The 23,877-nt window shown below is 40.8% G+C and overlaps 1 protein-coding gene across 2 annotated transcripts in view; it reads left to right on the forward strand.

Moving 5' to 3' along the window:
* The window catches only part of FGF9 (fibroblast growth factor 9), a 28,582-nt gene extending 9,249 nt beyond the window's left edge, over positions 1-19,333 (forward strand). Inside the window, exons 3-4 of one of the 2 annotated variants that reach the window (XR_001295403.2) lie at positions 15,942-16,245; positions 17,333-19,333. Coding sequence is in view for 1 of the 2 variants with exons in the window: in XM_067289651.1 (XP_067145752.1) it covers positions 15,942-16,187 (246 nt within the window). In the remaining variant the exon portion in view is untranslated. Of the gene's footprint in view, positions 1-15,941 lie in introns of both variants that reach the window. The other variant, XM_067289651.1, reaches the window with a different exon arrangement.
* Positions 19,334-23,877: the final 4,544 nt, after the last annotated feature.

Here is a 23,877-nt window from a genome sequence, read left to right on the forward strand (position 1 = left end):
ATGGTAAATCACTTTTCTGTATAATTTATATTTTGTGTTTGTAACATATTTGACTGTCAAAGTGAATTACTGAAAACATTCTTTACTGAAGAAATATGCACAAGAAATTCTCTGTAAATTACTAAGCTCACTGTGTTAGTAAAAAAGTTGTTCTATGAACAGCAGTACTAAGGGGCCTGCTTTCCTAAGGGTTCATGTCTCACAGTCTGAGACATGGGTCTCTCCTTACCTTCTCCCTCCTACACCCCAAATTCCCCAGCCTTTTGCACTTGCACTGAGAAAGAGACAGCATTAGCTGTCCATGCTCACTAGATTGTCAGTTTGCACTGACTGCCTAGCTCACCACTCCCAAACAGGATGTTCAAGCAACTTCTTTTCTTTATGCTGCCTCTGATTAGTCACAAAATTGATAGGAACTTAATTTTCTTGAAGACCTTTGCCTCTTCATTGAAACTGTTTGAAAAGCGAAGGAAGGACTGACAGGCTAGCAGGTAGACAGAGGGACAGAATAATTGTATGACCTCTTTTCCTTAAGAAATGAGGCTAAAAATATGAAGCCATTTATAGTGGAGAACTGGCAATCTATAGGGCCAGAATGCAAAGTTCAGGTTAAAATCTGATGGATGATATGGCATATTGTCAGCCTCCAGAGATGGAACATACTGAAGAATGATGGTAATTGAATTACATTACTTCCAATGAAATATAACCTCTAATGGCTACTCAGTGTGACGATGCTTTAAAGTCTTGTCAACACTAGCAATTCTAGTGGCTATATTTCAGCAACTGTCAGCTCTCATAGAAACACTGAGATAAGCAGGCCTCAGAACAAAGTTGTGTGTAGAATTGGCTGGACATTTTTAAGTGACAGTATTTTGCTTTTGGTTTTGGTCAAAAAAGGGCAATTAATTGAAAATGAAGTTCTCTGGTGGGAATAAATGTACCAGTTTGAGCCAGAAGCAAGTCACAAGCCAGGCTAGAGTTCTCATTTTGGCAAGAGAGAAAATCAGCTTAACTGAAGTTAGTTTAAGGGCTGACAGGTGACAGACTGAGATTCAAGTTTTTCATCTGAACTAAGCAGAGCAGGTGCTTGAGTTGGACTGTTCTGTCCCATTTGAACTCTGTTCTTGCACAGCAAGTTCTCTAGTTCTGGAAGGTGGGTCTCTCTGCCTTGGTTTCTTCCATTGGCTTTGTCATGGTGCAGAGCAGGTATACGTATGAGGCTGTGAATGTTACTTTGTAAGATGGGAAAGCTGTTTCCCACTCACAACTCAATAGCCACATCAAAAATACCTGGTCCTACTCTACTTCTGCACTGTGGATTTACACAGGTGTGTTTCTGCAGGCATTCAGTATTGCAGCACTGATACTGCTGGAGTAGATGCCCTGTGTCTATGACAATACCATATTTATATTCAAATTACTGTAAGAAAAATGTATTAGCTGTGAATCAGATCAGCTACTATGACACTTATAGCCTTCTAGATTTGTGTTTGAAACATTTGGTACAGGAAGATTTTTCCCAGCATATTTGTGGTGCCACTGGAGATTGGACATATGGCAGAGTAGAGCAGCCAGGGTGGGTGACTTCTGCCAATTTTCATAAAAGACAACAGTAAAATCAGTTTCAGAATATCTTGATCCAGGCATGCTCGTTTTGGCCTTCTGAAGTGCTGCTTTCTTCCTAGATCTGCATCAGCTGCCTGACAAACACTCTTTCCAGCCTGCCCTTTACAGGTGGCCGTTGCTATTGCATCTTCTGGTTAAAACAGCGCAGGGCCTTGGATGCTGTTCTTAGGGAGGAGTGTGTAACACAGCGTGGATGTTCCCAAGTTCCCCTCTATCCCTGGGATTTGGCTAGGCAAAGCTGAAGATATATGTGGTACTCTGAAGAAGCAAGTGGTAGCTATGTAGCGATGACTTGGAGGCTATTTGGTGACAGCAGCTTTCCCTCTTGTCTAGCTCTTTTCCTGCTGTCCATTTACCTTTCCTTCCCTTTGCAGCCTGCAGATATGACTCATCAAGTTTCACAACAGTTAATGTGCTTTTCATTAGAGAGGAGGAAAAATCCAAACTACAGATAGGATCCAAAGAGTGTTAAGATGAGACATGAAGACCTTCCTTCCTTCCCAACTGCCAAATGGGTCTTGCCAACACCTCTGGCAAATGTGTTAACGAATGTGTGTTAGCCGTGCTGCCCTGTGCCATGTAGAGGAGCGAAGCAGGTTTTCGTGATCATTTGCATGACCTTCATGCCTCCGTGTGCTGTGGTAGGACACACTGACCCTGTGGGAACAGAGCTGTCCCACTCCTCTTCTCCACGAATGCTGGTTCCTTGACTGCTCATGGGCTCCTGGCCCTGGCAGGAGGCAACACAGGTTGTATGACCAAGAAGAAAAGTGTGCAGGGAAGTGGAAGATGTGGAGCGGCGACGTGGGGGAGCAGTGTGGAGAGGAGGAGGAAGGCAGGATGCTGAGGAGGGCCAGGAGCACTTGGAAGGGGTGGTGAGGGTAGGGCGAGGACCTTGTGTGCCTGCAGAGCACCTGGAGCAGAGCTGCAGAGCCTGGATTGATAACAGCACTGGTCCAGGGGCACTAAACCTGCCAACTAAACCTGGGCTCCTATAACTACTGGGGTGAGGATGGGGAGGGGAGATACAGTGCTGCCCTTGAAGAAACATGTTTTGCCAGTAAGTGTGCAGGGAGGTAACAATATGCCTCTTTATTGTCTGAGTAGGACAGCACCTGCAATATTGTATGCATTTATTTGGGTCCTGTGGTCCTAGAAGGACAATAAACTACAAAGATGGATGAACAGTTTTTGAGGAAAAGGAGACAGATTTTCATAGTCTACTAAAAATAACTTGCTGTAGGCAAGGACCTGTGTTATCACATTTTATGTTCCCATGCAAATAAGCGAAGGGAATTTTTCAGTCCTTCAAATGGTGGGTCAAGGTGCACAGAAGCAACATAAAGAAAATAAAGTTGAAGGTATGTGTTGGGAACAGTGTGTTGACAAAGTATATGGTCAATGCACATATCTAAGAATAGGATAGATAATAAGGTGACCTTGCAGTGTCATTCACACTTTCCTGTTCCTGTTAAACACCTTTGATCTAAAGGGATTCCATATATTTTTGATTCTTTTTTTTAAAGCTGCATTATTTACCCATCAGTGTACATGCAGCCACCTGTGGTTGAAGTGAGCCTGGAGACAGGACAGTTGCAGTCCACAACAATTCTCAGGGGAAGAAGTAAATGTAATTTCCCTGACTGAAAGCACAGACTTCTAGGCTGAGAGTGGTCACATCCCAGCAGGGATATGGCTATGATATCAGATTTAACACCCTTCTGCTTGTGCATAAAATAAACCGTCTTTTGATAAATGATATAAATGCTTGAGAGTCAGAGGGCAGTTTCAAGAATGGCTGAGTTGCAAGGAGCATTCAGGGCTTTGGCACAAGCGGAACTGATCAGGAAAAGGTGGCACTCTTGTGATCCAAAATCTGATGATGTCTTGTATCAGTAGCAGTGACTCATGTGTTCCTGAGTAAATTCACTTTAAGCAGAAGAGTTGTAAGAAGCAGACCTAAGGCAAACTTCTGAGATTTGAAGAGGACCCATTCATAAAGGTGCTTATGGCCTTGAATGTGGAGGAAATTTAGAACTTTGTCAGAGATACAGAAATTCTCTAGAAACTTATCCCTGCAAGGGTAAAATTGCAGGGAAGGATTCGGAGCCTAACCAGACCTGGCCACTGAGCGGAGAGTCTACAAGGAACAGGAGGAGGGCAGGTGGCAGAAAAGCATGTCTTAAGGCCCACAAGCCTGGGGATAAAATGCAAATTGCTACAATGAAGCTAAATTGGGCCTTACGAGGGATACTAAAACATATGGCAAAAACTTTTAAAGCTATATAAATGAAAAGGGAACAGGAGTCTTTATAAGCACTAGGTACTCAGCCTGGAGTGCAAATGGAAGATATTCTGAATATGGCTGCACAGCATACTAGCTTGGCTAGCAAGTATGTCTAATGAACTCATTGGGATGGTAAAACACAGTTGGAAGATTTGACTGTAGTTTGATGAACAGTTGAAGTGGGTGCAGCTGACACTACTGCTGAAAGAAGTGACTGTTTTCTCCTTCCTCCCTTTTGCTGGCACAAGCGTTTCTGTTGCTGCATGGTGAACCGAAGCAGGGAGCTGAAAAATAACCTGGCAAAACAAAAGGATTGTGTTCAGCCGCGATGGTTCCCCATCTGATGCGTTGTGGGGCTGCATGAGGCAGGATGTGGTGCTGAGGTGGGAACAAAGCCTGGAGAGGGGGGATGCTTCTTCCAGAGGCAGTGCAGGTATTTGCCAGCCTCAAGTGTTTGCGAACCTGCAGCCGTGTGGTTTCTGTTTGGCAAAGGGCATGACCTAGGAAGCTACAAGGCCGTTCGTCTGCCTTGAGTTGTGCTCAGGGCTTAAGAACATGCTTTTGAATGAAAGAAAAGAGGAGGGCCTGGAAGTAAATGTCAGGTGAGTTTACTGAAGTTGGATTAATAGTTTCAGGCAAATCTACTATTTTACTTTGATAGGCATTTCTTTTTCTAGAAATGGGAAATACTATTGCCCTAATCTGCAGGACTGTGTTAGATACGACCCATCAGAAAAGAGTATTTGCTGCAGTGGGGAAGATGGGGCTTAGTAAAAGATTGTTTGATAGATGATGAAGGAACTGAAGAGAAGACAGCAATGGGAGGTGTTGAAAAGTGTTAGGGCGAAGTGAAATTATTAGTGGAGCTTTTATGGATTAGTCCTTGGGGTGGACTTAATCCTCCTTTATTCCTGATTTTTATTAGGGACATTAAACATCTTGTCATAAGAAGTAGGAGTGTGTTACTGAAATTTGCAGGTGTCGCAAAGTTGGGAAGTATTTTCAGTGCAGACAGCTGCCTCCCAGAGGGGACTAGGTGACCTAAAGTGTGCAAAATGTGAACTCATGCGCTTGGGGCTACTGTTAAGGATTTTTCTAAGTTGAACACTCTTCAGAAACAGCAGAGAAGATACTGGAGGCACTAACTCATCACAGCATGGCTACAATGCAAATGTTGTGCAGCTGTGAGGAAGGCAGAGGCAATCCTAGGATGTACGAGGAAAGATGCACCTTGGAGAACCATATAAATGCCACTGCATAGGGCAATGGTAGGATCCAGTCTAAATACAAAGTGGAGTTCTGGTCACTCATGTTATAGATTAATTGAAACTTGAACAGGTGCAGAAAGGCCTTACTGGTATAATCAGAGGAATGGAAAGATATGATAGAGTCTAAGTATCTTGGCTTATTTAGCCTAGCAAAACAAAAACTGAGAGCATACGTCCTTGTCTCTGTAAATGCATTGAGGTTTAATACCAAGGAGAGAAAAAAAATCCTTAAAATAAAGGACAAGGACAAATTGGTATGAGCGGGTCAAAAGGAAGCTTAGGCTGGATGTTAGGAGGTTTCAGATCATTGAAGAAGTGAGATTTTGAGCAGGCATGAAAAATTTTTGCAGACAGCTGGGAGGTGAGGCACTAACTTTTTTTGTCCCTATACTGTATGGTAGAAAACAGCTTTGTTACTGTGGATATTTTCTTTATTCAGGGTGTAGGTCTGAGAGAAGTCCTGAAATCTCAGTTATCTGTTGTTTACAATCTCACCTACTTCAACTTTGCAGATAGCCTCTTTCTGAATTTATATGACAGCCTCTCTAAATGCTGGTTAGTGTTAAATGGTGTTTCTCACAGGTGCCAGCATTAGGGATGAGAGTCAGCAAGATGATAGCAAGGTAGGAAGGAATCTGTAGAAAAGAAAGATCTTTTGGGATGTGGGTATTGGTGTTAGAAAAATTGATAGGTGAATATGTACACTTAATACAGGTAATCTGGGACAAGTTATTTGTGAACCTGGACCTGTTGTGGTTCTTATTAAACTGAGATTTTGGTCTGTTTTTTCAGTCACAATTACACAAATTATAATACCTGTCACAAAAGGTAGACACCTGTTAGCACTGTCTTGTGGCATAAATACTGGGTAATCAGCACTTTTTCTTATGTCAGTGATTTTCCTTGGAGAACTGCATTCCAGATACTGACTAGGTCTGAGGATAGTTTTATAAGAGAGAAAACCTGCAGTGATCTCCTTATCTTGGTCTTTGTGATTCCATGCTGAATTTGGATTACCCCTACATGCCCGGAACGAGAAAGCACCAGAATGTCTTTTACTTAAATGAGAGATATATATATATATAAAGCTAAGCTTTGATAAAGCAAGACCTTACTTGAACCTTAATTTGATGATTTGCCTTCCCCTAATTAAAGATGTGTGGAATTCTGTATTATAAAAATCGGAGATTGCAGGTGCTGTTTGATGAGACAGCCAAGGCGATCTAACAGCTACCAGCTTGCGGAGCAGGCAGCCCTGCTCCCCTGCCTCAGCTGCACACTTTTGCTTCCTTCCTAGCTCTGACAGTAGCATGCGTCCGACCTGGTAGGAGGCCAGTGCGGGCATCTAAAGCCGCAGAAAAAGGCTTGTCTTCTTCTGTAGGGCTACTTCTCTGCTGGTTTAGCCGTGAGGGAGCATTGCAGTGTGGGGTGGGAGAAGGCTCGTGCACTGCCCTTTGGGCTGTAAACCTGAATCTTGCTTGGCAAGCCCATGCTGGACATGTTCACTTTGAACTTCTTCAGATTCACCTCTTTGCAGCTGTACAGCTCCCCAGTCAATATAGCCTGAGCGTTTCTGGAGCTAGCAGTGTTAGCTGTACTAGAATGTAAAAAGGTGCTGTGTATTAAGCTGACCTGAGAGTAGTATGTTGAAGTGACATACTAAAAGAGCATCATCAGCAGTGACACACTGAGAAGTGCTTGGGGATTAAGCGCTGCATCAGATGAAGAGCTGATGTGCTCTGTTTCTGACTCAGGATTCAGTGGGATGCGAACGTGGCACTCTTTTCCACTTTACCATTCATCATTTTCAAAGACAGAGTAGAAAAGTCTGCCCTGCGAGGACTTCATTAGGGATTTTGCCTAGGTTGGGATTTGCTTTGCAGCTTGAATGTACTCAGGCTGATTTGGTGATGTGCAGTAATGCAGTTCATTTGTGTTGCATTCAAAAAGCTTAAGAAATAAAGCTTGTTACAGTGCAAATCCATTTTTCCTCCTTTTATAAAGCCCTTTGGCTTCTTTTTCTTTCCTTTTGTAACGACAGACTTTTGCTGCTACTTTTGATCTGAAGATCAGGTTTTAAATCCGTGTTCCACAATGGCACTGAGGAAAAAATTTGGCTTTTGTTATGTATGCTGCATGCTTTTGAGATCTGGCCCAGGCTGTGTATCTTTAATCTTTCAAACTTTACACTTTGATTTTAACACAGTTATGGAGGCACTGTAATTGTGACTGAGTGCTTGCGAGAAATTTTGACTTGATTCTATTACCATTGAAAGTACTGAGGGAAGTGCCATTGACTTTAATGAAAGCAGAATTGGACCTGTTCCTGTAAAACCACCTATTAATTTTATGGTTGTGTCAGCAGACCCCGATCAAGATAAGAGCCCTACTGTTTTCATCATTTAAAAAACCTAAATCAAGACACAGTTTCTGCCTGTAAGAGTCTGCAATCTAAAGACAGTTTTTAAGCATGTTTATTGTCCTTGAATAGCTAGGGTGATTTTGGCCTGCTGATGCCTTCATTAGGACAGCATCTAATGCAGAATCTGGACTTAGAATAGGAAACTTATTTGGGAAGATTTAAGGAAAATCTTTTGAGCCATTTTAGAATATACAAATGTGGGAAAACAATGTTGTCATGTTTAAATAAAATCATCAGGGTTTTTTCTTTATGCTTGTAAAATCTGAATTCTTTGGAAGGTCTGTATGCTGCTGGCTACCTGGTAGACTGACCGCCTGGTCTTTGACCTCTTCACTCCCCATTCTGTTGAAGTTGTTATTATCTATTTATTTTTTTCAGGTAGATTGACAATTTCTTTCATCAAAACTGAAATTAACTGCATGGTTAAAGTTTGACCCATTGAAAAGACAGGTTCCATTGGCTCGTGTGTGTGTGCGTGTGTGTGTTTGTGTGTGCGCGGTGGAAGGGGGGTAGCAGAAGAGAAGAACCCTCCGACTTGCTGAAGCGTTTTCCGAAAGCTAGGTCAGCTGTATCACTGGGAACCTAAGGCAGGGCATGGCAGCACCAAAGATACATGGCTTTCCAGAGAAATCTTTGTGAAATCTTCTTTGTCCTACTTAGAAAGTAAAATACTGAAAAAAAAAAAATATCTAACCCTTGACTTTAGGGTGGGATTGTCTATGGGAAAAGGAATGAAGGTTGTGTCCAAAGAACAGTTTCTTGAGAGACAGCTTATGAGAAGTGTTAGCAAATGGAGGAGCACTGCTGTCTAAAACATGACATGTTTTCTTCAGCAGCTGCTCTTTGAAATGCTGGCCTTCCTTTATGGCCAAAAAGGTGGGAAATTAAAAGACCTCATTTTCAAACAACTTAAACTGAATATGCAGTTGAGTCCTGCTGGGAAAAGATCGTAGAATACCTGCCCTTTGCTGTCCTGCCCACCAAAGCCTTGCAGCCTTGAAAATATCTCTGGCAAATTTTACATTGTTTTCCAAGACTCCAGTGGATGTTCAGCATTTCAGCAAGGAGGACAGGATCTTTCCAAAATGTAATAGCCTGTGCAGCTTTGTTTGTTTAACTTTGATGACATTTAAAGTGCATCCAGATCGACCCAGACTGACACTGTGGTCAGTAATGTCCCTGTCCTCTGAGCTAGAACCTAGCAGAGAGCTTTACATAAAATCAGTAACTAAATTTAGAGACAGGCTTTTGTTCATTGGTCCTTGACCAAATCAACTTGCTGAAAGAACAGAACATGAAGTATTTTAATAGGATAAATTTTTGTCATAGCATATGTATTATAATTGTTTGGTCCCTGTGGCAAAGTGTTTCATGAAGGGCCTTGAATGTTCTCCTGTTTTTATGATGAGACCTTGTAGCTGAGGGAGGAGGTGCTTCTCTAATGATGGATAAGTCAAGTCTGGGGGGTACTCATCTGAGTGTAAAGACCTAGGCAGATTAAGTAATTTTTATCACTCAATTTATAATGTCTTTCAGCTTGTGAGTTTAGCTGCTCCTGCCACTACACACCAAAGGCACACACTTTCTGCTCAAGGAGGACTATGCTTTCCTTTAAGCTGGTGTTCTTTGCTTGGAGATCAACACAACAAAATAAAAAATGCTGACAAAGCACTTTGATGCTATGCTCTATTTTAGTTGTATTATTTAAGCAAAGCACGATTCATTTAAAATCTCTATTGAGTTAAAAGGTCAACTGGTATTTCGCTTGCACAGGGTAGTGAGTATGTGTAGCTGTAGGATAACAGACCTGATTTGACATACATGATACCATTTGATAGAAGAGAATTTGTGGAGTGGGGAACTAGGGTAGGTCAAGTTACAGCTTTCAGTAAGTCTGAGCGTGCCTGAAATGGTTCTTTTAGTGTCTTAAAATATTTGTTGCCTTTTTATCATTGCAAGCCTGATCCAAGTTCCATTTAAGCTGATGGGAACTTTTCTGCTGTCTTCTTTAAAAATTGGCTCAGGCCGTGTATCAGATTGCATACCACCTTGTTTTCTGATTCGTGGAAGGGTTCAGCCAAGCGTTATGAATTAGATGCTTAGATAACATTGATGATTGTAGTTCTGGATTGTGCCAGGGAAACCAAAAATAAAATAGAGGTCAGAAGTGTGAATAGTAAATGGCACAGTATGGGTCTGGTCCTGCTGGCACTGGAGGGAGGGGAACACACCTGCTTGCTTGTTTTTTAAAAGTCGACTTCCTCCCAGTGCTGCTCTGTTGTAGCGGAGGGAAGGAAGCTCTTCAGCTTTCAGAGAAATGGAGCTGTGACAACTTTCATGGCCAGAGGCCTTGATGTGGAATTTTGTCATTTCTTCCAACAGAAGCAAGAGCAGGCCCTTGGCGTTTAGGTGAAAATGAGTTTTCATCTAATTCACTTGGCTGGGCAGGTTTAAAGCAAACCTTTATGGACATACGCATGACCGCTGGTCGGCAGCGTGTGCTGGCAGACGTGTGCTCATGCACGGTGGGCTTGCTCTTCCTATAATGATCGCATGACCAGGGAGGGCATGTTTGAGGCTCGACAGATGCTTCAAACTGGAAATCTCAGTGGAATGGATATCACTAAAACCAATAGCTGTGGATTTGGCAGTGGCAAAAATGGATGGAGACCTAGCTGGCCTCTCTTGCTGCTGCAGTTTGTGTCAGAAGAGCTCTGTGAACAACCGTGGTGTGCAGGGTAGTAGTGCTGCCTCCCCGTCTGCTCTGTCTGGAGGAAGTCCATCATGATGTGGAAGGCATGGAGTGGGAAAAATGAGGGGAATGGTGAAAAAGGGAGAAGGAATGAAATGTGTCGCGCTTCCAAAGCTCCTGAGATTTTACTGTTGATGCTGAAGTCCACTTATTTGTTCAGAAAACTGCTTTTCTGTCACCTTAATTGTGATGTGGTGCCACCACAGTTTCGGTATGTGCATAGCTATTGCCCCTTCTGATGATAACACTCAAAGGGGACCAGGTTCCCCACAGCGGTGGTGACTTTACAAGCTTTTTGTATGGAAGATGTTAATTTTTAAGCGCTCTTAGAACTACTTCATTGTTGCAGTACAGAATATTCAAGCTCTTTTTTGTGGAAGTGGGGGTGTATGTATAATAAAAACTTCATGCAAATGAATTAGCAGTTTAGGAGGAGAAGCAAAGATGAAAACTCCTTCTATGTGAAAGTACAAGGAGAGGTCAGTTAGGGAAAATGTAATTGCCTGACGGGGGTTTTATCAGGACACCTTGCCTAACTTCCCTTATCTTATAAAAAGTGCCATGGAATATGAAATGCATGTAACTGGCAGCGTGTACGCCTACTTATTTGCTAGAACTCTCTTGTAGACATGCAGGATTTCCTACCATCTTCCTGAAGTGCTCATGGAGAAACAGTGACACAGACATAAAAAAAAGTCAGCTAGTATTTTTGGCAGACTTCTTTTTTTTTTTTTTCCGTTATGTTCTGTCAAATTATTAAACAAACAGCAATCTGGAAAAACATAGCTTGAAGAAACTGGTCAAAAAGAAGTCCATGCCGTTCACTAAATCAGATATTCAAAATGCAGTGCTTGACTAGCACTGTTCTCCACTAACTTAGGAAGAAAAGTGACACTGCTTAGTCACAGTATTTGGCTTCCAGTGGTGGCTGAGGTTACTCTGGAGGTTGTCCATTCAGCCAGAGGCTAACCTGCTTAACACGGGATGTCAGACAAAGCAGTCTACTACAGCCTTATTTATGACGGCTCTTGCTGACTGTTAATTATTAGCTAAACATGGTATGTTCTAAAGGCTGTTTGCATTACAGAGTAGAAAGGGCCAATTTGGGGTAAAATGTATGTGTTTGTAAGCAGAACAGCAAAGAAAACCAACTTGGAAGAGAATAGTTCTTTTTTTTTTTCTTCTCACTGCATATATAGTTTTCATTAATGTCATATAGCCATAATAAGGGAGTTGCATGAGCTTATTTAGGAGACAATATATCTAAACATTTTATTAAGACAGGGTGGATTAACATAGAGCAGATGTGTAGGAAGGGCTGATTACATCAGATGTACTACTTTTTAATAGTGTTTGGACTTTTGGATTGTTTACTTGCAAAGTGTCTATATTAAATCAATCAGTGCAGTAGTTTGCGTAAGGCAAAACTATATATGGCATAGAAATAAAATTGTTCGCTAAAGATGAAATGTGTTTGTTGTGATTTTAGGAATGATGGTCAGAAGAGTTTTCCTTTCATCAGATTACAAAACAATTAGAGTTTTAACTCTGTAGGGTTATCTAAAAGAAGAAAGAATATTGACAAGTTTTATACAGGATCCTGCGCTGTGCTTTCATTTACTAAGCAGCATAAATGCCTTATCATATTTAAAGTCATGAAACCATTTTCTGGGCAGTGTACATGTGTTTTTCCTATTTCCACATATTTTCAGTTAGCTGCTTCACAGGGATATCTATTTTAAATAAGATGCCAAAACTTTCATTGTGGTGGCTGTAACCCTCTACTTTGTTAATTTATAATCTCACTTTTAATGGGTCTGCCTGGAAATAGGATAATAAAATTATTTTTCTCCATAGTTTAGCTGGTGGAGAATATAAAAAGAGAAATGGAGTTCTAGGCTCACTGACACTGGCCAGACTTTATCAGGCTTCTGAATTCAATCCACATTGGTTCCTTTGCTCTTGTGATATGTGCATCTTTGAACAATTCAATTATTTGAACAGCTAGAGTTAAATAAAAGGTTAAAAAAAAGTTAAAGTGTGGAAATACAGTAAAATGAGAATTGATCACTTTATAGTGGAATACTCTGTAAACAGTCTTCATTGAAAACATGTGGTATGTTGTGCGACATCTGATTTATATAATTTTGAGGTCACCTCCTTATTTGGCCCCCGAATTAAATGATTCGATCATGGCAGGCAGCCTCCCCTTTTATAGAAGCACAGGTTGGTTTCCACAGCTGTTCCAGTGGGATATGCTTGGTATTTGTGTTAGTCTTCCACAAAGATGTCTGGTGATGTGAAGTACGGGGCAATGAAATAGTGGCACTGGAAAAATGATAGAAAAGTCATTTGCTGGAATAACAGCCTGGAAAAGCTGCTGTATTCTAGGGCTAAACCTCAGTTTTAGGCTGTGCATACAGAGGCTTTCTAAAAGTCACAGCCAGCAGGGGAAATGCAAGCCGCTTGCAGTCAGGAAACACGCTCTCCTTCCCATGGCGGGAGCGGTGGCTTTCAGCAAGCCTTTCGCATGCCCAGCCATGGAGGCAAGAGGAGCGTAGGCTTTTGCGTTCAAAACTTGCTGCCAGCGTGTGCCAGCCTCACCCCTGCGTTATGTGCATTTCTGGCTTGAACAAAATGCACGCGCACTCAGAACAGGAGTGTAAACTCATATTAAATAGTGTTGTGGTAATATATATATATAAATATGTTAGTTTATATCAATTTCTGTCTGTCTTGGTACTATATGAGCCATTATGACAAGGCTCTCCCGGGGGAAAAGTACTCTGGGATTTTGGTCCCCAATTATTTGTAGGGCCTGATTCAAAGTCACTGAAGTCAGTTTACTTCGGTGGTCCTTTGCTACAACCAGGATTTCTCATGTCCTAGAATGAAACAGTATCATGAATTTCTAAAGAAATGATTTCCCTTCTCTGAAAGTGTGGTCAGCAGTGTAGCTACAAATCAGTACCTGCATCCTGATAGCTCTGTGAAGTTCATGTTGAAGTATTCCCCTAATGTCTGATTTTCCCCAAACGAAGGACTTAGAATTTTGATAAGGGACAAAAGAGCTCTAGCTGTGTTCTGAGAGGAAGAAATGCAAAAACAGGATAAAGTTGTAAAATAAAGATTAAATTTGTAGTCTTGAAATCCACTGAACTCATCGAGAATGCAGTATAATATAAAAACCCTATACCACAGCACTGTCATAATTGATCAAACCTGCCAGATAAAGGGAGGCTATTTTAAAATTTCTCCTTCAGGGCACGGGGAAGTACTGTTCTTACAAAGACAGAAATTTATGATGATGCTAAAAAAAATGCAGATGAAGTGAATAATTAATGAATTCAAGACAAGACTGAAATATCTTCCTAAAATGTTGCTATTTTTAGTACGGAGTGCCTCTGCAGTGTTTGTCATGTGATCCTACTGCCTTTTGAGAGCAGGAAAACTCAGTCTGAATTAATTTCTTGTTCCCCCCATGGACCTATAGACCCAACATATAATACCCCTTAGCATCTGCAAACAAAGTGATTTTAAACATCATGCAAAATAAAATACTAATGAGAGCTGCACTTAAAGACAGTATTTATAGCAGCTGAATCATTTTTATAACATAGTTTGTACTCTGAGCCTCTACAAGGCGGCTACTGGAATGGGTTTAACTTCAGATGATTCTGGCTCCAGTAATATTCATTATTGCTGCAGTTTCTCACAGTCAAAGTACATAGAGGTAATTATCAATAGGTAGTTGCAGGATCTGCCCCATAGAGGAGGATTTAAGGTAAACAAATGCTTGTTGCTTGTCTTTGGATAAGCAGTAGAGAGCGTTGCTGTGTTTGAGCTACTTCACACGTTAAAATGTTGTAGTCAAAAGCACCTTCAAAATAAATTCCTGTACAGAGTAGCTGTGTGCACGTGCTCATGTTCAGCTTCTCCGCGCCGGGCCCTGGGGGGGTTTCTCCTTCCTGAGGGCCACGAGGTTCCCAAGGGCCATCAAAGGGAAAGGTGGGACCTGCCTTCTGGCTCCTTTTCTTGCCTCTTGGAGCTGTCACGGCTTGAATTTAGACCCCCCCCCCAACTCCCCCAAATATTCAGGTGTGGAGGAGGAGCCTGGCTTTGCGGAGCCGGTGGGAGACGAGCTGGGGCGCAGCCTTGGCCGGGGAGCGGACAGGGTGGCCACGGGGGCGCTGGGCGCAGGGCATGTCCCCAACCCCGCCGTGGGGCAGCCGCGCTCGGGGTGCTCTGTCTGCTCCAAACCCGTCGGCACAGGGCGCCTGCTGGTGCCTGCAGCCCCCGGTCACGCTGGAGGCTCAGGTGGCAGAGGATTTTGGGAGCCTCCTGGATTAAGCCATGGACAGTGTTTCTTGGAGGGGCCAGGAGCTGGAGGCCTGACTCCTTAATCACGCTCAGATTGTAGGTTTAGGTGCCCTAAATGCTCTGCTGCCTCTGGGCCTTGGTCTCTGCTTTCCCTTCTCTGTATAGCTGTCTAAAAGGACTGTTTTAAGATTTAATTTTTGTGAAACGCATCTGCGGAAGTCTGTGTTGTCTGGCGTTAGGAACTGTTCCTCAGCTGGAAGCTGGATTTGGTTGATGTGAATGCTATTCGAGTGAGAGCTCTTGTATAATACTGCATTATATTATCATTATTATAGTTTATGTGCGAGAGCCTGGGAATAGCCTGACTGTCCCCAGGCTCCTTTTTGCCAGCTGTCCGTCAGCTCTCCCAGGCTGGAGGTCACCATGTTTTCCAGTCTTCTTGCTCAGTCGCTTGTGTGAGGGCTTCCAAATTCAGGCTGAACCAGGTTAGCAGATTCCTGCTTTTTAAGCAAACCCTGTCCGCTCAGTCCAGAAGGGTTAGGGGGTGTCACGGCCTGAAGCAGCGGTGAGCAGGGGGAGTGGGAGACTGTGGTGGGCAGCTGGGGCTTTGGCTGCTGATGAGACATTTGCTCTGCTGAGGAGAGCAGGACATGAGGACAACTCCGTACAAAGTGTGGAGGCTGCTCCCTGCCTGTGTCCCACCACATGGGCTTTGTGCTCGCTCGGGCTGTGGTTCTCTGACGCCAATAATAAACCAAATGATGGGTACTAAATTGTATATTTTTAAATTAATGACAAGCCTTGAGTACTCCTTGCAAGGACAGGATATAGCGATTTGAAGGCCCTAAATTGCATCAGACCCTGCAGAGCAGTGCTGGTTTCCTTTTGTTATGTCTTGCAATTCAAACGCTTGCACTTGCAGTTCAAGCAATTGCTTAGGCAAGTCCAGTAACATCCTGTGAGTTGCTTGGCACTGATCAGGAAAAAAAAATCTGGTTTTGTTTCTGTTGCTGCTGTTTTGATTTTGGCAACCAGGATTTTGGAGAATCAGTTTTGCTTCACATACAGTTATCCACCCTTGTGACTGCTCTATGAAATATCCAGAAATACAACTTTTATTTAGTTAAAATTGGGAACATTTATAGTTCATTTTGCAAATTGACCAATGAGCTACTGATTTGATCAGTGAAAATAATAATTCTTTTTTTAGATAGATTCTTTCTGTGGCTGGTTCCTTACTGCTTTTTCTTTTCTTTTTCATAGGAAAAATTAACCCAGGAGTGTGTATTCAGAGAGCAGTTTGAAGAAAACTGGTATAACACATATTCATCAAATCTATATAAACACGTGGACACTGGAAGACGATACTACGTTGCATTAAATAAAGATGGGACTCCAAGAGAAGGGACTAGGACTAAACGGCATCAAAAATTTACACATTTTTTACCTAGACCAGTGGACCCTGAGAAAGTACCTGAACTATATAAGGATATTTTAAGCCAAAGTTGACAAAGACAATTCCTTCACTTGAGCCCTTAAAAAGTAACCACTATAAAGGTTTCATACGGTGGGTTCTTATTGATTAGCTGTGTCATCCCATCAGCTCCACTGTTGCCAAACTTTGTCGCATGCATAATCTATGATGGAGGCTTGGAGGGAACATGCTGATTTTGTTCTGCACTTAAAGGTTTGTCCTCCTGGAGGAGAGCCTATGCCCACTCGCTTGATTTATTATGAGAGAGCGAGAGCGAGAGTGTGTGTGAGAGAGGGAGCGAGAGGAAACGAGTGCGCGTGAATGAGAGTGAGAGAGAGAGAGAGAGGCAAAAGCAAGGAGGAAAAAGGCCTGATGCATGCTGGGGAATAGACACGCTTTTAAATTTTTGATCAGTTGTACTTTGTCATATATCAGCATAGCTGCCATACTTTGATTCATCCGGATTTTTGGCTGGTGGCCTGCTCAAGTGTACGCTGCATTTACAAAGGCATGGAGGGTGCAGTCTTACTTAAACAAGAGACTTTTCAGTTAATTGCTCACTGGGTCTCACCCCACTGAGTTTAAAGCAAAGACCTCTTAGTAAAAAATGAAAATAAAAAGTTAAATTTATTTATAGAGATTCCAAAGGCAACATTTTATTTATTTTATATATTTATTTATTATATAGAGTTTATTTTTAATGAAATATGTACAGGCCAGATAGGCATTTTGGAAGCTTTAGGCTCTGTAAGCATTAAAATGGCAAAGGCCGCTATGAACCTGTGGTAAATTCATGCAAGTAAATATAAAGGTGCATGGATAAATTAAAAAAAAAAAAATTAATAATAATAAATTCTAGTGACCCTCATGTACTAAAGGTGACAATCTATTTTGTGCCCATATTATTGTAAAAGTATGCACACCACTCATGACACTGAGTACTCACTCTTCTGACTGCTTGTTTCATAGTTTACCCCCAGAGGATTAAAAAGAAAACTGGGTCTTCAACTTTTTTTCTGTGTCTGTAATATTTCCTCTCTGATAAAGTGACTTATTACATCGCTGTAAACTTCACAGATGTGGAAAATATAGGGGTTGGAATATATTCTACTTGTTAAAATCTATTGCAGATTATACCAAAGCTAAATGATAAATATGTTTTTTTTTTTTCCTAAAGCAGGACGCCAGAAACACCATAAGTAATATCAACAATTGTACTACTTTTAAGATTCCACAAATAGCACATAATGGTTTCAGAGGGCAAGAACTAGGTTAACAGGATCACTCTTGTAAACATGTTTATTTGTGCACTTGACTATCTACTATGAAATTATGCAAGTTCCATAGGGGTCATTGTAACATCTTTTATGGAAAATTGCTTTCAGTGTGAACTGTCATAATACATGATATTAGCACCCTTCCTAAAGTAAAACTTGCAAAATGAAACTAATAAATCTCTATAAATAATGACAATGAGGGGGAAAGTATTAGACTTGTTTTTTTTCCCTAAAATATGTTCAAATATTCGTGAACTGTAAGTGAGATGGCAGTATGTAATATTTAAGGAATTATAGCATTTTATGTTAAGCACGTGAACACATTGACTAGCAGTTACCGTTGGGAAATAACCCTTAGAAAGAAGCATTTTTTTTCCCAGTACCCTGAAGAAAAAAGGGAGAGAAAGCATGTAACACATACGTTTTATAGTTGTATCCCTGAAGTTTTGAATCTAGTACCATTAAAACGAGTGCAACTTTTGCCATTGAATCTATGGGGAGAATGATTGGGTCTGACACCCCTACCTATCCTCAGGGGCACTGAGGCTGAGTGGAAATGTACTTTGGAGTAGCTATACATAAGTTTTTAGCCTATTCTTAATTAAGTAATCCTGATTTGTTTTTGCTCTAATGCACACTTGTCTGTGTGATATAACGTATATTATTTGAAACTTAAATCTGTTCTGGAATAACCTATGGCTCGGTGTCCTGAACACACATGACCTTTCTGCGCTCTGGCAGGTAGGAGAGGCCATATCTCAACTTGCAATATCAGTAATCTTAAATAAAATGTGGCATTTTATTTTAATTGTTGTGTAATGATGAAGATACGTAAATTAAGTTAGTTGATTTGTAAGATACAGTTAGACATGCTTATTTGTCTAGGGACTGTTATTGCCTAAGAATTTCCAGCATTGTACTGTAGCCCACTATTTTATTTTTAACCCTTCAGAACTGCTGAAACTTGCACGTAATTTGGCTGCAGGTTAACCAAATGCTGAATCATTTGACCAGAAGGTGCAAAACCTTCCTGGATGATAGAACAGTGAAATGAGCTTCTGGGAAGTACGAGGATTCATTGCTCAATATTGAAAAGATTAACTACACTGCAAGAAAAGGAAGGTTGCAACTCTCTGTTTTTTTCAGTAAATCTTTCATACACCAGAAAATTAATTGTAAAGGTTTAAAATACTATGAGTTGAGGCCAGAATACTATGCCATGGTCTGAGTCTTAATGTTAAATCAACTTGGATTTTTAGTCATAGGCAAATCATTACTACTAGTTAACATGTTTTATTTAATTTATTTTTTTTGTATTTTTCTGAAGAAAGGATTAAAACCAAGAAAAATGTTATGAGTTTATGGCAGTCCATATAAATAAACTGTAACCAATTTACTCTAATAACCCATAATGGTGTGTAAATACTGACTTTATGTAAATATAGAAATGTGTAATTTAACATAGGCATTATTGCGAGAGTGGATGGTCCAGGAGTTGGCAGTTTGCCACTCATTACAGGTTCATCGGGTCAAATTCAGCTTGTTTCAAGTAGCAAACAACAGATTTTGTGCAGTCACTGATGTAAAATGAGTTATTTCTGTTTGTTTTCTGACGGGGGATGGGCAAAGCTGTTATCACCTGGGTGCTGCTTTGCTCCTTTGCCGAATGGGCATGGGGGCCCTGCCTGGCCTCACACAGCCCTCCTAAAACAGGTTTGGAGATCCCTCGCACGGCAAAGTGGGGAAGCTTGCACTGCCACTATTCCTGTGCTGTGGACAAAGAGAAATCTTCATTTTCTAGTGCTGTCAATCTGGCACCTTTCTTGAGCACTAAAATTCACTTGAAGAAAAATCTGAGGGAGAAAAAAGAACAATTGGTGTTGTTTACTTGATATTCTGTAATGGTGTGTAAATACATACAGAATTCTGTAATTTGTATAAATACATTGCTATAGAATTTTGAAAATTGGTATTATTTGCTTGATGTCCCTTCAGAGCTATTTCTTACAACTGTGCATCTGTGTAATTACGGGATTGCAAAAAGATGTTCTTTTTAATTCCTAGAAAAGGTGTGAGAAAATTCCAGGAAGACCAAAACCATGAACACTTTATATGTCTTTTTTGCTAAGCTGGAAGGAAGGGGGGAAAATCTTTTTGGCAAGAGTTGTGTTAGCATTTCACCTGAAGCAGATCTGTTAATTACTGGGCAGCATGGGCAAAAAGGTGACTGACATCCAGAGTAACGTTATTGTACCTGCTGGCTTTGAGCTGCATCTGAAAACACGACCTGCAAGTGCTCCCCTACTAAGCGGGGTGGGTGAAGCCTGTCAGAGCTGGGCAGTGCTGGAAGTGGAAAGCGAAAAATCAGACAAACATTGCCTTAAACTGTCACTCATCAGTACAAAGCTTTAACTGCCTGCCAATTTGGAGGGAAAAAAAGCACTTTTCAGAAATGACTGGGTATAACACGGAGAGTGGAGATGGAACTCGAGCATTTGAAAAAATCAAGCACTACTACCATCCTTGTGGAAAAAGCTAAAAGTATTTTTAATAAACACATAGATAGAAGGGAGTTGGATAGAGGGAGCACTGCTTCCAGGCAGTCTTTAGGTTTCTGTGGAGCAGAATATAGCAGGAGGCAAGAGAAGATGCATCTGCAGCATCTATTTCTTCACATCTTTCAAGGACACTTGCATCATCCTAGTTTGTTTACGCTCTGCTTTGCGTACTGTTCTTGTGTCAAGTAAAGAAGCGCATATAAGGTCCAGTTCTGCTACCCATAATTATGGGAGTAGAAGTAAATGGGCTTACACACATGCTGAATACTCCTTTGTGTGACCTCCTGGGCCAGCTAATGGATTCTCACTGCATCCCCACAAGCTGCCTTAACCATTATCCTTATTTTGCAGACACAGGGACTGGGATATGGCTAGGCTCTTGCTAACTGCAGCTTATTTTTCAGAAGTGCTAGACTCTGGACACTTTGAAATTTTGATGAAACCTTTGAAAACTTCCCCTGTTCATGTGGATGTGTAAGTCTAGGCAGTTGCGTTTGGAGGTAGGGAATGTGAGGGAAGAAGCAACCAACAGCCTTGTCCTGAATATTTTTTTCTATGCGGCACATCACTTACAGGTCTGAGAATAGAAACTAGAAGCCTTTTGGTTTCCAGACTTTTATCTCTGTTCTTCAACTCTCCATGGGTTGCCCACAGGTCAATTCTGTCCTGCCTTGGTGTTATTTTTCACCTTCAAATAACATTAAAAAGTGGTTTGACCATCTGGCTCCTGGATAAGTACCAGTAGTATAACCTGATCTCCTGTTGTCAAGAAGCTGAATAGGCCTGTCCTAGAGTTTTCTGCTGAACAGTTCACCATTGTGAATTGAGCAGGACAAGGCAAATTAGCACCTTAAATTTAGAATTTATAAAAATGATCCTTTAAGGACACAAAAGACAATTAGTGATTGAAAATAAAGAAGTGCGATTGCAAAAGTTCTCCTGGCAGTTCAGTCGTCAACATGAAGTTTGAAAGCAGAATATGTTTTTTAGTGGGCAGGAAATTTGAAATGAGAATAACCACCAAGTTACATCTACAAAGGAGTTTTTAAAATTCCATCTTGTTGCCTTTTTTTTTTTTTTTAAACTAGGGATTATATATCTTTAACAGCTTGTGTGCTTTTTTCTCTACCTGATGCTATCAGAAAAGACTCTTCCATGCATTATTTCTGAAGTACAGTTATCTATGTATAATTTTTCACAGCTATTCTCTTCTCAACCCTGGGGCAGAAAAGTCAGCATGTGATTTTTGCTTAGGACAGAGGATTATGTGTGTCACAGAGAATCATGTGTGTCACAGAGATGCTGCAGTTGTGGTCAGACTAGGGGTGTATTCCATAGGATGACCTTGTCTCATTGTATCTGTCACACAGAGGGCTACAACATTATTTGTTCTTCAGTTCACTGTATTTTGTTGTTACTATAGGTGAGATTTGCAAATGATCCTCCAGCTATACAGGCTTTACTAAACCAGTATCTGTCTCTTAAACGCACACTTATAAACATCCTATCATGGACAGCAGTGCATAATGCAGAATTTAGCTGTATACAGTGACGCAGAGGGTTTCATCTCATAGCAAAAAAAAAACAAAACAAATTTTTCTGTAGGTTGGGGGAAGTGATTTCTGTGTGTGATACTCACAAGTAGCAACTATGACACAGTAGAAAAAAATTCTGGAATTAGACTTAACTGTCAACATGTTTCTCACATTTCTGTTTTCTTGAGAAATCACAGACCATCAAATTACGGTGATATGCAAAATATGCCCTGTAGATTTTTTTCCATATCCAGAGGGCCTGAATTTATGTATATCTTATTGTTGGAGGCAGTAAGTCTAGGTGAAAAGAGCATTTCTGTAATGTTGTAATTCATGCATTTTATTGAAATTGCCCTCCCTAAAAGTGTAGCTTTACTTAAAATTATTATTATTCCTATCCTTCATATGTTGAGGGTAGATATAAACACTGAAATACAGTGTCTTGAAATACTCTCTCACAGCTGTGCTCTTGAATACTTACTTTTTTATTTTATGCTTCTTATGTTATGTTTTTCCTCTTACTTTTTAGAAACTTTTATGCTTGTTATGAATATTCTACACCCATTGTAGCCAAATTATATATCACTGTCTTCTTTGGATAAACTAATTTTCTCTTCCTGGTCCTCTTATGTTTTAGCAGGTAAGAAAGTAAGATGAAGTTCTTCTCACCTAAGTCCCTTATTTTCTTTTTTTTTTTTTCCTACCACAATCACTCTTTTCTATTTGGGGACTGTAATTAGTTTCACAAACCTTCACAAAGACCCGTCATGCTACGACCTTCTGTATTTGCTGTCTTATCTTCATGCCAGGGAAGGAGAAGACTTGCTGTTAATGAGCCTGAGTGCATTTTCATCTTTGAGTCATTGTTTGATTTGACTTCAAATGAAATCAGTGTTCACATCTTCCTCTCCAGGATGGTTTGGGTCTTTCTCTCTCCCATGTTCCTAATGGGCTCATCAGAAGGTTGTGCCATGATGTTAGTTTATTCAGAATGTAATGGATCCATTTCCATTTCTCTTTCCACAAAGTATTTTCTTTGTTCTGTGTAAATCCTTGTTTATTATCAAATAAGGACAGTTAATACCTAAAATCCAGTGTAGACGTTAGCTTATTAGCGTCAATCTCTTCTTCAGCCACTTTGTGTTACTCCATGTTTGCAACTCATTTAGTCATAATGATCTGACATTTGTGTTAAAGATCCAAAGTTTGGTTGACAATTGCATTTGTCTTGAGACCTGAATTATTTTCTGAAGAATGAAAGTCACTTACACTTTCCCAGTTCTAGTATGGATATTTTCCTCTCTGGCACCAGTCCACCCCACTGTCCTTTCGAGGAAAGTGATTCTCTTGGCCTCTTCAGTGTGCGCCGAATTCACCTCCAAATGGTCTGCTGTGCCACCTACCCTTCTGTATTCTCTCTTTTACTATCTCTTGTATTATCTCTTTTCCTTTTTTTCTTCCAACCATCTTTTTTAGCTTCCTCTTCCAATCACCTTTGTCTTAATTTCATTTTTGTAGTATTTGGGTGTTGAGGCAAATACTGTCTGATTTTGTAATTGTTGTGGAGGTGACCAGTGTACTCTCATTTCTAATCAACCCTGTCTTCATTCCATAAAAATATTGGCAGAAGCAACAAAGCAAAAGAAAACTAGATGATCTTACCCCTTATCTCAAGTGAGCTTGAAGGAGGGCTAATGTGAACTTGCTCATGTTAAGATCTGAGATTTCCACACTCTTAATTATCTTTCTGGGTTTCCATAATGTCCTGTTATTTACCAGGTGATGTTCTTTGCCATCCTATCAACAGCTCTTCTCAATGTCTATATAGTGTAAGTGCAACGAACTCTCTGAATGCTTTAAGAGACTGCTCTCACATAATGCCACAGCCATAGACAAATTCTGTTTCTCGAAATCAGCCTGCTCTTTTCCAAGCTGAATGTTTACTGCTTCTTTCAACTTCCATAACAGTGTTCCTGCTAGGCTTTTGCTTGGTATAGAAAAGAATACTTTGCCTGTTGGTTGGAGTTTCCTTAGGAAGAGACCATATTCCTCTCTCCAAGACTACATGAAGGAATTCATACTTGGCTTTGGTCGAATTTGCACCTCTTATGTTTACCACCTCAGCCCATATTCCATGCATTTAATTAATGTTTCCATTTTTTATGGTCTTATAATCTATCTGAAGACTACATTGTTGGAAGAGCCAGAAAGCTCTTCTGGTCAGATTGAAATTTTCCACACAGAATGTCTTCGTATCACTACATACATATATATACCATGACCTCTCTCTCAAGGGTGGCTAAAAGCATCTTGCAGCCTTCCTTCTCTTTAAAACAAACTGTCATACTTGCCTGG

Source organism: Apteryx mantelli, chromosome 1 (genome assembly GCF_036417845.1).
Source record: "Apteryx mantelli isolate bAptMan1 chromosome 1, bAptMan1.hap1, whole genome shotgun sequence".
In the NCBI taxonomy this organism is placed as follows: Eukaryota; Metazoa; Chordata; class Aves; order Apterygiformes; family Apterygidae; genus Apteryx; species Apteryx mantelli.